Consider the following 16,210-nt stretch of genomic DNA (forward strand, 5'->3'; position numbering starts at 1 on the left):
TTTGCTTCCTGTGTTCTGGCCTCTAATAAAGGACCTGTCCTGATGGAAGATAGATGACCGGGGATAGAGGCATATAGCGCTCAGGACTCTTGCATGTAGCAATAAAGAGAAATGACAATAATATACGCTACTCGGGTTGGTAATAATCAAAGCTGCTGGTTATATAGTCACACATAGGTACATATGACATAAATTACCTTTCATTATCCAGCTGTAGTAAATTCCATCATGTTTCCAAATATTGTTAGAAATTTTCACACCACAGTTTAAAAAAGTATAGGTGAAAAAATAAATGATGTTTCTTCTACAACAAAGGACACATATGCATCTTTCATAGATTAAAGAAAGGAAAAAAAAGAAAAATGTTAATTTTCCATATATGAGGTAGTTTTGCTAGAAGCTTAAAGGGTAACTCTACTTTCGTGGGAAAAAAATCAGAAAATAAAGAAAAAAACAATATAGCGTATACAATTGTGACACAAATCATATTGTAATTGAATGCAATTGAATGTAATTGAAACGATTAATCAAGAGTAGTTGATTTCCACTGGAATTCCAATGTGCTGTCTCCCGGGATCACGCTGCAAAGAGGACTACTGCTTTCTGTGTGGAAGCAGTAGTATCTCTGCAGCAGTCTGACACACACCTCACTATCAAAAAAGCAAATGTACTGTCGATGCAGCACCTATTCCCTGCGCTCTGACTGGTGCAATCCTCTTATCCAACCTGACTGTAGGCTTGTAGATGAGAACAGATGACACGGCAACTTGATAATACTTCAGCCTTGCAGCCCCTCGCTGGACCAGGGTGGTCCAGAAAACACTATAAACGACAACAAACACAAGGGCGCACCGGCCTAGTGCATTATCTCTTAGACAGGTTTATTAAAATGATAGATTAAAAATACTCACAAACGAGTTTCTTTATAAAAAGCACATCAAATAGATATAAAATCCTCAGCAACAAGATCGGGATTAGATCGTCCCCTGAAGCTGTACAGGCTCACGCGTTTCGAGGCAGCGCCTCTTCTTCAGAGGCTCTGAAGAAGAGGCGCTGCCTCAAAACGAGTAAGCCTGTACAGCTTCAGGGGACGCTCTAATCCCGATCTTGTTGCTGAGGATTTTATATCTATTTGATGTGCTTTTTATAAAGAAACTCGTTTGTGAGTATTTTTAATCTATCATTTTAATAAACCTGTCTAAGAGATAATGCACTAGGCTGGTGCGCCCTTGTGTTTGTTGTCGTTTACACACCTCACTATATCAGAGGTACAGCCCTCCAATCAGCAAAGCGTATGTCCTGCACAAGGGGTGTGTCAGACTGCTGCAGAGAGATCACTGCTTACAAACAGAGGACAGTTCTCCCTGAAACAGTATTTTCGACTTGGGGATCATTTAGCTTAACTGAAAACAAAAGATCGTTTAATTATATCTTTGGACTAGCCATTAAATCTTATTATATATAAAGAATAAATCTGCACAAACAGTGAAAACAAATGAAATAACAGTAGCTGTACACAATCTAGACACCAGATTAACACAAAATAAAAAACAAAAGTGCAGCGCTAATTAATAATTGATACGTTGAACCTATTAGAGTCCATACAATAACAGTCCCATTAAAGTGCTTTAAAGGGTAAAGAAGAGAAATCCTGCATTCGGTGAATAGTGGTGAAAAAAAATATAGCAGAGGTTTCACCAGCCTATGATCTCACACCGCGCTTACCATGTTTAAAGTGACCCCCTAATAAGGGTGGTTTCCTTCACTTTATTTACAATGGATAAGGCCAAAATCCAGATCCCTGAGATGTTCTTCCCTCAAGCCAGATGAACGGCACCATATACAGTAAACAAACAGACAGCATCCTCCCTTCCTAATGGATGCACTAAGGAGAGCTTAAATGGCCAGGATATCATGTCAATAAAACCTTCGACATATCGTTTTAAAAGTTTAATGAATAAAAAATAGTAACACTTCCTTTGAAAGACTTGAAACAGGCATGTAATATGGACAGTCAGTTGTCCAGAAGTTAAGATGCGTGTATGTGTGGCTCCGCCCGATGCATTTTGTCATACGTGCAGAGCTAAGCATACACACTGCACACACTAGATAAACAATCGTTGAAATTACATGCCTGTTTCAAATCTTTTAAAGTGAGTGTTACTCTGTTTTATATATTAAACTTTTTAAAAAATTATACCCTATGTCAGTTGCTTTATTTACATGATATCCTGGCCAGCTCTCCTTGGTGCATCCGTTACGAAGGGAGGATGCTGTCTATTTGTTCACTGCATATGGTGCCCTTCACCTGGCTTGAGGGAAGGACATCCCATTGATCTGGATTTTGGCCTTATCCATTGTAAATAAAGTGAAGGAGACCACCCTTAATAGGGGGTCACTTTATACATGGTAAGCGCGGTGTGAGATCATAGGCTGGTGACACCTCTGCTATATTTTTCTTACCACTATTCACTGAATGTGGGATTTCTCATCTTTATCCTTTCAAAGCACTTTATTGAGACTTTTATTGTATGGACTCTAATAGGTTCAACGTATTAAATCTTATTAGCTGATTTACTGAAAAAGTACAACTTGATTTAAAGTGATTGTAAAGTCTCATTTTTTTCTAATAAAATAACAAACATGTTATACTTACCTGCTCTGTGTAATTGTTTTGCACAAGGCAGCTCAGATCCTCCTCTTCTCTGGTCCCTGGATGGAGCTCCTGGCCCCTCTCTCCTGTTGAGTGCCCCCACAGCAAGCAGCTTTTTATGGGGGCACCCGAGCCGAGCTGCAGCTCCCTGTGTCCATTCAGACACAGAGCTGCTGTTCGGCTTCATCCCCTCTCTCTCCTGATTGACTAACCAAGTTTGCCTGACAGCAATGGGAGCCAATGGCACTGCTAATGTGCCTCAGCCAATCAGGAGAGAGAGACACAGACAAATGAGGCATTTGTGGACATCACTGGATAGAGGTGCGGCTCAGGTAAGTATTAGGGGGGCTGAGAGGGGCTGCTGCACACAGAAGGCGTTTTATCTTAATCATAGTATGCATTAAGAAAAAAAATCTTCTGACTTTTCAATTCCTTTAAAGAAGGATAAAGCATACAAGAAAAAAAAGTTCTGGAATAAAGAATGCATTGTTAATTATTGTAAAACCTTTTTCCTAGGTGTAATTCACTAAATTTAGCATGCATTGTTACAGTTAGACTGCAGTTCTATGAAATTTTCATGAATACCCCTATCAGAAGCTGAAAAAAAGTACAGGTACAAGAAGTAGAATCATATAGCAGTGCGATCTCTCATCAACAGCAAGTTGGAGTTATGTCATCCCTCATAAATGTCCTTGTAATGCTAACTGAGAAACTTCCAGTCAGCAATATAACGTTCGTAAGGAGGGCCCGTATGCTGACTAAGAACCTCCAGAGCCTTTTGAGTGCTTCTGTATTCAGTGCTGCTTGATGCAACTACTAGAAAGTGTCAACCAGTCAATAACTATTTCCCTTGTGCATAAAAATCTCAGTACCCATCAACAATTCACTCACAACTAGACATATATGATACAGTGGTTGTCCTATATTTGGAGCATCCAATTATAGCAAAAGCAGCTGCCTATGGATTGTGGTATTTTACAGGCTGTGAACTTTAATCACACAAGTCTTCAGAAAGCACCATCGCCAGTACTGGACATCTGCAAATATAGTCGTTGAACGGAATTCAAATGTAAAGATTAGGTATGTAGGAGGAAATATTTGGAAAGATTAGCTGTGCCTAACTGGTACCCTGAAACAATTACCTTTTGTCTAGAACTTTTTCTAACAAAAGGCTTTGCACTTTCATTATCTAGGCTCTCCTGTTTCTTGGGGGCGCAAGTCCAAACTGCTTTTTAGGGCATGGCAGCCCACTTTATTAAACAAAATGGAGAGTTCACATAGACATCAGTTGCCCACACAGGGGTTCTTCCACGTCGGTATGAACAAAGGAAATACTGAGCCGCCTGGCTTCCTTGTTGGCGTTACCCCTGCTCTTCTTACCAGTCCCTCTGACTGTGTTGTCCAGCTCTGGCTGTTTTCCTTGGCTCTCTTAGCCTTTAGTCGCAGTGTCCTGCTGCATGGCCCAATCCTCGCCTCTGAAAAGGGGTTCTCCAGACACCCTAATAGGAGTTGGCCTGCCTCCTGGAATGAGACATTCTCTCTCATGTCTTCTGGCTGCTGGCTGGGAGCACCTCTGACCCCTGGGTGAGACCTCCTGTCTTTTGGCTGCTGGCTGGGGGCACCTCTGACCCCTGGGTGAGACCTCCTGTCTTTGGCTGCTGGCTGGGTGCACCTCTGACCCCTGGGTGAGACCTCCTGTCTTTTGGCTGCTGGCTGGGGGCACCTCTGACCCTTGGGTGAGACCTCCTGTCTTTTGGCTGCTGGCTGGGGGCACCTCTGACCCCTGGGTGAGACCTCCTGTCTTTTGGCTGCTGGCTGGGGGCACCTCTGACCCTTGGGTGAGACCTCCTGTCTTTTGGCTGCTGGCTGGGGGCACCTCTGACCCTTGGGTGAGACCTCCTGTCTTTTGGCTGCTGGCTGGGGGCACCTCTGACCCCTGGGTGAGACCTCCTGTCTTTTGGCTGCTGGCTGGGGGCACCTCTGACCCCTGGGTGAGACCTCCTGTCTTTGGCTGCTGGCTGGGTGCACCTCTGACCCCTGGGTGAGACCTCCTGTCTTTTGGCTGCTGGCTGGGGGCACCTCTGACCCTTGGGTGAGACCTCCTGTCTTTTGGCTGCTGGCTGGGGGCACCTCTGACCCCTGGGTGAGACCTCCTGTCTTTTGGCTGCTGGCTGGGGGCACCTCTGACCCCTGGGTGAGACCTCCTGTCTTTGGCTGCTGGCTGGGTGCACCTCTGACCCCTGGGTGAGACCTCCTGTCTTTTGGCTGCTGGCTGGGGGCACCTCTGACCCTTGGGTGAGACCTCCTGTCTTTTGGCTGCTGGCTGGGGGCACCTCTGACCCTTGGGTGAGACCTCCTGTCTTTTGGCTGCTGGCTGGGGGCACCTCTGACCCCTGGGTGAGACCTCCTGTCTTTTGGGTGCTGGCTGGGGCACCTATGACCCCTGGATGAGATCTCCCACACTGGGAGCTGTCTCCAAACTGGGAGCTCTGAGCTTTCCCCAGACCTGTGTATATAACGGCCCTGCACACCTTTGTCCTCACATGGTTTGCAAGCACCTGATAAAATCCAGACACTGGATTGGTAGTTCCAAACTACAACTTCAGAATCCATAGAAAACCATAAAACACAGCTTTCTCCACTCAGAAACGATAGTTCGGTAGCTCGCATTAACCCCTAATGCAAATCCTGTGTCATATTCTATTTCATTTTCACAGTGACAAGGTCTTGCTCTATCACATGGGTTGTATATCTGTAGTTTGAGATCATCTAAGCCACTGATGCCTTTGACTGCTATTCTAAGGAGAGAAGAGAGATTTGGTGATGTCACTGTACTCCTTGCTGGAGTGGAAGCTGTTCCTAAGGACCTGCAGTAGAAACATCTTCCTGTTTTTGCCTAATTCAGTCTGTAGCTCTGTTCATTTTCCACCTTTCTTCATGCTCCTTGAATGTTACTCGGCTATTCATCAGTCATCAGAGGTAGAACTCTGACATAAGGAAGCAAAGCTTTGTTTATAAATTTGGCCACCTCCCCACAGAGACACAGTGTGGAACAAAGCATAGTAAAATAGTAATAGAAAAAAAATCTCTAAGTGCCGGTTCACATTGGTGCGATGCGGGAACCCTGTGAATCCACTGCGGGTTCCCGCATCACACCTGACTCGCAGGCAGTTCACACTGCCATATGCAAACTGCTGGGAGTGCCAATACAAAGTTAACGACATCCCCAGATTAGTTCAAATGGTCCAAATGCGATGTGAATTCAGCCATGCAATCTGTATGGCTGAATTCAAATCGCACAGACATCGCATGGGATTTGCATAGCAGTGCAGTGCTAAACACATGCAATGTCTCACATCGCATATGGGTGAACCGGCATTTAGAGTCTACAGGCAATGCTGGTGATTAATCATTTGCCCTTGGCTTGCCTTTTTGGACACAGCTTCTACAGTTTAAATCCTATTTTGGACTGCAAAGCAGTCCAAAATAGGTCCCAGTTCACACTTGTGCGATGCGGGAAGGCTGCGAATTCGCACATCTGGCAGTTCACACTGCCATATGCGTTACGCAGGGGGTGTCAATGAAATGTTAACGACACCCCCAGTTTGATCGCATATCGCAGTTCGCACAGGATCGGATCGCACAAGTGTGAACCACTGTGCAATCCGATCCTGATGCGGCTGGAAAAAAGGGTCCTGTGCGTCTTTTGTGCGGTTGCAGTGCGAATTTGCATCCGCACATCCGATCGCATGTAATGAAGGAGCAGTGCGCTCCGAATTACGTGTGATCGCCGCACTCGACAAATGTGAACCGGGCCTTAAAATTCAGAAAGGTGCTAAAAACAAGGTTAAAGTGGGAAAATCCTAATACACAATTAAAATAAGAAATCATGAACTGGTTCAGCTGCTAAGATGTTTATCATTCTATTTAGCCAGTGTTGTGATCCACACACTTTTTCCACTCTGGTCATCTGGGGACATATTCCCACTTTTCCCTAACTCAGGTTTAATGCTTCCGATTTACCATGTGATCCCTTAATAGAAGTGATGATACTGATTCATTGTCAAGTGGGCAAGCTGGAGAATAGAAAGTAGACCCCATTGAGATCCTCCCTATACTCGGGATACAATCTGCAATACCAAGCCACAGAAGTGTGGCTAGATGAGAGTTTTTACTTACCGTATATATTTGTAAGTAGCTTATTTTACCTCCTATTTATTAAAATCCATTGGATAATGCACTGGACCTGTGCGTCCTATTCTGTTTGATTCTTCAGTGGACATCCCCAGTCCTAGGGTGTTTTGGGGCTTCAAGCAGGGCCGGTGCTTCCACTAGGCAAACTAGGCAGCCGCCTAGGGTGCATTGCTACCTAGGGGCGCAGCCAGAAGTCGGCACTCTCTCTCCTTTATTAATGATCCTTGTGAGCTGAGGGGAGGGGCGGCAGTGGGGGAGGAAGAAGGGACAGAGGAAGATGCCAGGTATCTGGGGCAGTGGCGGAACTACCAAGCCTTGGCTTTGGGGGGGGCCCCAGAAGGCAGGAAGTGAGCCCACCAGAGTGCTGCCTGCATGATGATCCTCTTCGGCTGGAGCTGAGCGGCCTAAACCTCGGGCAGGAAGTGATTCTCTGCACTGAGCTGATGGGCAACCGTCATTTCCCTGGGTCGGTACTAAGCAGGGAGCGGAGAGCTGAACCTGAGCCAGAGCTCGGCACTGGAGGGCGACAACTTTACTGGAGTAGAAGCGACGGCCGACGAGGCACCGGAATGGTCTGAGGAGGTTGGTGATGAAGGATGTGCGGAGCTCTCTGACTGCTGCTTCTTCCTCCACCAGGAGCCTGTTGGAGCTGTGGTGAGCACTGTGGTCCAGAAGAGGAGTGTCCTGGGAAAAGGAATCACAGTGAAGAAGGGGAAAGTGCAGGCCACTCTTCATTCTGCCCAGTGAGTGTCCCCAGAACAGGGGATCCGTGTCCCCTGGGTGTGACATAGAGGATCCCTGGTGTGAAAGGGAATTGGGGTCACCAGGTGTGCCATGGGGAATCAGAGTCCCCAGGTGTGACATGGGGGATAGGGGTCACCGGGTGTAACAGGGGTTCAGGGTCACCAGGTGTGCCATGAGGAATCGGGGTCCCATGGGGGATTGAGGTCCCCAGGTGTAACATGGAGAAACATCAGGGTCCCCAGTCGTGACATGGAAAAACATCAGGGTTTCTCCGGGTATGACATGGAGGAACATCAGGGGCCCCTACGGTGACATATAGGAACATTGGGGTCACTGGGTATGACAGCATGACATGGAGGAACACGGGGGTTCCTGGGTGCCACATGGAGGAACATCGGGGTCAGTGGGTATGACAGCAAGACATGGAGGAATATTGGGGTCCCAGAATGTGACATGGAAAAACATCAGGGTCCCTGGGTGTGACATAGAGGCAGTGGTGTATTTTGGTTTTGTGCTGCCCTAGGCAAGACTAAAATTGGGTGCCCCCCCCCCATGTAAATTTGCCCCACTTCTTTTTTAACGGATGTGACTCCATCCAAAATTTAAGGACTACAAGTCCCAGCATCAACCACTGAGATCTCACGAGGGGGGTGAGAGGGGGTGGAGAGAGAGAGGGGGGTGGGTGAGGGAGAGAGTGAGGGAGAGAGAGAGGGGGGATGAAAGAGAGAGAGAGGGGGGGAGGGAGAGATGGGGGGATGAGAGAGAGAGGGGGGATGAGAGAGAGAGAGAGGAGGGGTGAGAGAGAGAGAGAGGGGGATGAGAGGGAAAGAGAGGAGGTGTGAGAGATGGAGAGAGAGAGGGAGGGGGGAGAGAGAGAGAGAGGGGATGAGAGAGAGAGAGGGGGGTGAGAGAGAGGAGGGTGAGAGAGGTGGCTCTAGCAACCAGTGGCCAATAGAGTCTCAGGTAGAGGGGGGGTGGCTTTTTTGCTGCCCCCCTGCAAAGTGCCGCCCTAGGCCTGGGCCTTGTTGGCCTAGGCCAAAATACAGCACTGCATAGAGGCACATCAGGGTCCCCAGGTGTGACATGGAGGAATATGGGGGTTACTGGGTACGACAGCATAACATGGAGGAACCATCAGATCAGGGTCACTGGGTACGACATAGAGAAGTTTTTAACCCCTTCCCTTTTTTTTTTTTTTTTTTGGGGGGGTGGGGCGCAAGTAGCTGGTCTTGCCTAGGGCGTAAAAGAGTCTAGCACCGGCCCTGGCTACAAGCAACTATCCAAATGTGCAGTGGAACAGTTCTTATAATTTACTGGGCTCTCCCATACATGCGCAAGAGATTTATGTTGCTGTTTGTTATTCATAATAGAAAGTTGACATAGGAGACTAAAATTCTAAAACCAGTAAGTAAAGGTGACACCAGCTTAGCTATGCTTTGTAGTATGGGTGTACAAATCACAAGACAGGATTAAAAGACAGAGAATCCTTTGGCAAGTTAACAAAAAAAATAATAAAAGATATGTACAGTATTTACCTGTCTGCTTGGAATCCTGCTTTAAATCCTCTGTGGTAACAGCTGAATACTGAATGCAGCCTGAGGTGACCAACATTAAGTGTTTATCAAGATGAAGAGAATATCCAGCATTCTGAAGAACATGACCAGTCATTAATCAAAAATTGCTTTGCTTTGTGATTTCCAACTATGACATCCGAAGAAGTTTGGAGAAATACGTCTTATAGGTAGCAAAGCTCAGTGATTACTTTGAAGCTACCAATGAGGTCTTCCTATTGATGGACAGCTAAGCTTCACATTTTTATATTATGTACTGCCGCTTAAAGCAAATGAAAGGACGCCCCCCACCCATTATTTCTACAGTAGTACGCTTGTACAATGTCAGTGGCTCAGCATGTCGGGGTAAATGAAATCAACCAGGAAAATTAATCATCAAGGCTGAAAAACACAAGTTTGTGTGAGTGGTGTAAGATATTTTATCAGCGCTGACACAGTGATTAATATGAGTGTTGTCTGCCCAGGATCCCTGGTCCTTAATGTCTGCTTCCTACTAGATTCAGGGACTGGATGTTTAGAAAAAAAACAGAGGTTTCCGGGAGATTATTAATATACTTTCGTGCTCCAGTGGTTAATTAATATTCTTTAATTTGCATATCTCCCCTTTTCTCTCTCTCTTGCCTGGAGTTGTCATTTCTAAACATATGATCATAATAAACGATCATGCTCTGTTTTTCCACCAGTGGCTGCCAGCAAAATTAATCTTCTGCTTCACACTCAGAAACCAATGTATCCACCACCATATCACAGCTTGTACAGAAAGCTTGAATCCACAGCTAGTGACGTGCTCGATGTGGCATGCCAATTTTCACTTACTAGATAACGGCTTTTTACACAAGCCAGGAGTGTAAGAACTAGGGAGGTAACGGCAAAGTAGATTTAATTACATTTATCCTATTTTCTGTGTAGTAGTTCCAATGCCATATGTTTTTGCTCTGCTACTTGTAGAAATCACAAAGCAAAGATTTTGGCAGCATGTCTTTAGTGCAAAAATAAACACGTCTTCAGAATGTTTCTTCGGAAGCATTATGTTATCAAAGCCTAAGCAAATAAAATTAACAAAATGGCTTGTTTGTAAGAGAACGAAGAGGTTATTAGACATCAGCTTCAATAAAAAGCTAAAATCCTAATACAGGCGGTCCCTGGGTTACAAACAAGATAGGGTCTGTAGGTTCTTAAGTCGAATTTGTTTGTAAGTCGGAACAGGTACATTTTCTAAGTTTAGCTCTAGCCAAAAGAATAATTTTTACATTTTTTCGGATAGCATAGGGAAGGGTTTACACCCCTGTTCCATTTGCTTTGCAGTCTGTACCCCTGTTCAGAAGATTTCATTTTCTGTCCCTATGACAACTGGATTTTGAAAATTTTGGGTTGTTGTGGAAACAATGATTGGTGATAAAGCTTCAGTGGAGACACTTTTTTTCCCATGAGAACTCTTACAGGAGTGAATTTCCCTTCCTTAGGGGAGATTTCTCCTCACTTCCTGTTGTCTCCCTCCATTTGTAAGTAGGAGTTGTTTGTAAGTCGGATGTTTGTAGCCCGGGGACAGCCTGTATTACTTTTGGATTTAATTCATTTTAAAATAGATAATGCATTTTGCCCCCATTTCTTCCACCATAGTGTGTATTTGAGATCCTGTTCTGTGATTGGTCCTCCAATCCAGAGAAAGAACATTAGTTGTTGGTTGGAGGAGGAGTTTTGCTGTCAAAGGGAGAAGACCTTTTATCTTTCCCTTACACTTAAGATATCTGAGAGATGAGAGGTGTTTTCAGGATGAGAAGAGAGAGTACACCTGTCAGTCTCTCTGTGAAGAGAATTCAACAAGTGTACCTGTCATTGTTGCTAGTTGTAATTAACTCCCTTAGCGGTATCCCCGAGCGTGACTAGGATCGGTAGGATCGGTATCCCCGAGTCACGCTCGGGGTAGATGTGCAGAGCCTGCAGCGGGGTTCCTTACCTTCTCCTGGCGATCCAGCGATGATCTAACATTGCTGTGATCGCCAGCCGAGATCCCCGCCGTTCGTCCGTCGGTCTGATGACTTCCTGGTTCCGTTCCCTGCAGCAGCAATGGTGCATGGGAGCGGAACTAGGAGGGAAATTAAAATGTTGCACAAAACACAAACACTTAACATTTATAATATATATATATATATATATATATATATATATATATATATATATATATATATATATATATATATATATATATATATATATATATATATATATATATGTATATATATATGTGTGTATATATATATATATATATATACATATATACATATATATATATATACACACACACACATATATATATATATATACACACACACACACACATATATATATATATATATATACATATATATATATATATATATATATATATATATATATATATATATATACACATATATATATATATATATATATATTATATATTATATATTATATAATACAATTATATTATTATATTATTGATTAGATTATAATTCATGCGTTTGTGTTTCAAATTTATCACATCTGGGATGTCTACTAGAGTCTTGTTTTGGTCAGGTTTAAGTCAGTAATTACTAAGAATTGTAGGCCTATAATACATAACGCCAAATTTCCATGCAAAAAATTGTACCGCTTTTGGTACATAATTCCTGACATAATCATACCGCCAGGGAGGTTAAGTATAACACCTGTTCTACAAAGTTATTGGGATATCATGTCTGCTTTTGAGAAGAGACTTTTTTCAGGAAACAATTTATATTGTTTGATAAACTCAAGTGTGAAGACTCCAGATATAAAATTCACGCCATAAAGATTACCATGTAAAAATAATATGGGCAGCTACAAGGGGGTGACAATGGCGGAGATTGAGGATGCAGAGTTGTTTAAGAACAAGCAGTAAGGCATAGAGAACCTGGGGTGGTGTCAACCAGTTCTAGTGGCTTTCATGTTCGGTCTCGGTAATTTTTCCATGAGGCCTAAAGAGAGCAATGGGTGGTTGATTGCAGTGTATTGATAAAGATCTCACTCTGCTTTAGTAAGCTTTCTTTGTCTCTTTTATGTAGTAACTGCTATCTGAACCCCCTAATATACATTGACCACCATGAATTGGCCATGTTACACATTGACTGGCCATTTCATAAATATCACAGATTCCTAATGAACTTCTGTGTTTGGGAAAGTCTTTGGGCCAGTGAGAGTTCACATGGGCTACCCAGCCTCAGTTAATACAATAAGACAAGTGATTACTAAAGTTGGCCATGGGCACTCTATTTATTGAACATTATAATATCAGTTCATAACTACTTTTGTTTTAATAATAAAGCCAATCAGGTCATGGGCACAGACGCTGGCAGGTGTGTTGTACTCAATGCTAAGACAGGTGGGCTCAGACTCAACTCTTGTCAACTCATTAGGAAAAATACAAATCCCCCATTTCTTGTGAACAACACTGTCACAGGAATGAAAATAGCTTTTAACTCCCAGGCCGATCTCAAACATACTGGCCTACTGGGGACCAGGGCTAAGACTGGGGGGGGGGGCAAATTGTCTGCAGTGCTGACACTAGCTAGGATTTGGGGGGTTGGATCAGGCTGGAATGACGCGGCTGAGCTGCTTAACTGCATTCACACCACCGGCTGCTCTGTGAGCCCGCACAGCTGCTGATCGCAGGGGAGCCAGTATCCGGACCCTGAAAATTCAGCCTGCTACCTTGCTGCCTTGAAGTCAAACCTGGACAGGAGGGGCAGCATTTGCTAGAACTGATCAGCTGTATTCTCCTCTTGCAGCTGCTAAAAGCCAGATTCAGTGGCTGCAGGAGGAAAATACAGCCGATGGCGGCCAGTTCAAGTAAATGATGCCCCCTCCACCCCTCCTATTCTCTCTACTGCCTGGGTCCTCCTTGTTTTTTCCCTCCCCTACAGTGCTGCCAGCTCCCCCCTCTCACCTCTCTCGCCGACTGCTGCAGCATGTGTCAGGATGGAAAGTGGGGGGAATGGGCTGGTAAATATGTCATTTACCGGCCCCTTCCCCTTTCTGAATGAACAGTGTGAGTCATCTGAAATGATCGCTCCTCTGTTTATTAATAACTGAAGCATAGTAAACTGTGTTGTTTACTTTGGTTCAGTTTGTGAATGAATGGGAAGCCGCTCAGCACAGAGCACTTCCCCTTCATTCAGCTGAGGCTGCAGAGAAGGGAATTTAAGAACCTGTGTCCTCAATTTCTTTCTCTTATGTCTTAAAAGTGAGACATAAGGAGTCTGTTTAGACCCCTGATATTTCACCAAATCCCCCCAACGGGCTCGAAAAAAAATTGTAAAAAAAAAAATAATTAAAAAAAATTGTAAAAAAAAAATGAAAATAATAAAAATAAAAAATGACACCATCCTCTGCCCTACTGGCACCATCCTCTGCCCTACTGACAAAATCCACTTCCCTACTGAACCCTCCACTGTTCTAGTGACTGACACAATCCACTGCCTTACTAATGGTAACCTCTGCCCTTCTGTCCCCGTCCACTGCTCTACTGACACCATCCACTGCCCTACTTACACCAACCTCTCCCCTACTGACACAGTCCACTGCTCTACTACCACATTCCACTGCCCTACTGACACCGAACTCTCCCTTACAGACGCCGTCCACTGCTATACTGACACCGTCCACTGCTCTACTGATATAGTCCCCTGCCCTACTGACACAAACCACTGCCTTACTGACATCGTCCACTGCTCTACTGACACCATCCACAGACACCATTGACTGATCTACTGACGCAATCCACTACCCCACTGACACCATCTTCTCCACTTTTGACCCCTTCCACTGGTCTCCTGATACCATCCACTGCTATACTGATACTGTCCTCTGCCCTACTGACACCAACCTCTCCCTTAGTGACACCAACCTCTCCCCTATTGACACCAATCTCTGCCCTACTAACACTGTCCACGTCCCACCCACTACCCAACTGACACTGTCCACACACTATCCACTGCCGTACTGACACTTTCCACACACCATCCACTGATCTACTAGGTGACACTGTCAACTTATAAGGTAGACCAAGTTCATATTTTTACAGTGACATTTTGTTTAGTAATCTTAGTATATTTTAAGGGTACAAGAATACCCAAAGGTGTCCCAGGTCTTTTTTCAATCCTATAGTGTATATTACAAAAAAATAGAAATTGGCGTGTACTGCTAAAGTGTTTGGAATTGGTTTGATGAAAAGGTGGCAACCCTGGCCGCCACGCCAGAAGAAAGCAGCAGCGCTTTATGTGGAGATTTTAAGCCTCACCACCACAGGGGATTAAGAGGGGTGCTGCAGGGATGAAAGAGAAACACACAGAAGCAGGCCATAATTAAGACTAGCTTCTTGGCTCATTTCTTTCCTGGCAACACCCCTTCTAACCCGCTACAGAAGTGATGATTGAAATCACTATTACCAAAACTTTTATTATTATTACCATCCTATGGCTTATCTTTGTATTTATTACGTTTCCCTCTCTGGGCAGGGGGCTGGGAGTGTATGGATGGAGAACTTCTCTCTGGGGTGGAGGCATCAACCTGAGTCTTTGCCACTGGTGAAACAATGTCTAGCTTCACCACTGCTGGGAACATATAAATAATTGGCAGAAATATAGGTTTTACAAACCAACGCACCAAGTGGAAACTTGCATAAACAGCAAGAATGTCAATGCTTATAGAACCCTGATGGAATTTAATCAATACCAATGCAGGTAATGTGGTTGCACCCTGGACCCAAGTACAGATTTAACCCTGCTGGAAATAATTGGTGACAATGAAAATGTCACATATCAATCACTCTGGGTAACAGCTTCACTTTTATGCTAGATTTCGTACCTGTCTGTTTTCATCTTATAGCATTAGATGTAATTTGCAACCCTGTAAAAAAATAAATCAGAAGTAAAAAACAATCTTCGGATGTATAGATGAGACGTGGATAATGGATATCATATATTCTCTATTTTTTCATCATTTCTGCAGATTTGCTGCATTTTGCTGTCAGCTGTGTTGCATGTCTTCTCTATATGCTTGATCTTTCTTTACCTCATTTCCTCTGCAGGCTAAATATTGGCAAGAGTGATATTCTCACTTTTTATGATGGCGATGACTTGACAGCCCGTGTTCTAGGTCGATACACAGGGACACACAATCGTTTCAAAATCTACACATCAATGGCAGATGTTATTGTCCAGTTCCAGACTGACCCAGGGAGCAATGTTTTTGGCTACCAACAGGGTTTTATTATTAACTTTTTTGGTAAGTTAATGTTTATACATGAACAATTGAATAAGAAAATTAGGGCAAAAAATTATATATAAAAAGAATACATTTTATTGGTACAGAATAGTAAAAACATCAATAAAAAAAACTTTTTACACCACATGGTTAAGCAGTTGATCCAATACACTCGACATGTTTTGCTATTATATATTAGCTTCTTCAGGAAATAGTTTGATATTTCGTATGTAAAATATTGCAGGTCACCCAGAGAGAATCATATAGCAAAATGAATACTTGTACAAGAAGATTGAGGTAAAAGATGATTTTAGGGAAAATAACACTTAAGCCCCTTTCACACAGGCGGACTGTTCAGATCCGCCTGTCAGTTTTTTGGCAGATCTGAACGAACTCCCTATGCATCTGTATGGGGCATTGGATGTCAGCGGAGACATGTCCGATGACATCAGTTCCGATCCGTCAAATCAGGACAGATGGAAACCCTATTTACCATCCGTCCAGCAGATCGGATGGGATCAGATGAGAATGGACAGACGATCCGTTCCCATCCGATTCCCCCATAGAAAGCAGTGGGACCTGACAGCTGTGTCTCTGCACACAGCGCGGAGACACAGCTGCCATCCGCCTGCTCAGCAGGGGATCGGTGGATCGATCCCCCGCTGAGAAAAACTGAGTCCGCTTGACGGACTCCCTGTGTGAAAGGGGCCTTAGGCTTTTTCAGCTCCTGCCTTTGGATGGACATCAGTAGTCATAAAGGAAAGTAGCAGACCACAAACAATCCTTA

At 44.1% G+C, this 16,210-nt stretch overlaps 1 protein-coding gene across 1 annotated transcript in view; it reads left to right on the plus strand.

The window, feature by feature from the left end:
• Positions 1 to 16,210, plus strand: part of SEZ6 (seizure related 6 homolog) — a 930,588-nt gene that overhangs the window by 836,434 nt on the left and 77,944 nt on the right. The window contains exon 10 of the mRNA XM_082244641.1: positions 15,248 to 15,444. Coding sequence (XP_082100767.1) covers positions 15,248 to 15,444 — 197 coding nt within the window. The remainder of the gene's footprint in view (positions 1 to 15,247; positions 15,445 to 16,210) is intronic.

This window comes from Pelophylax lessonae, assembly GCF_965119305.1.
Source record: "Pelophylax lessonae genome assembly, chromosome: 2".
NCBI classification, from domain to species: Eukaryota; Metazoa; Chordata; class Amphibia; order Anura; family Ranidae; genus Pelophylax; species Pelophylax lessonae.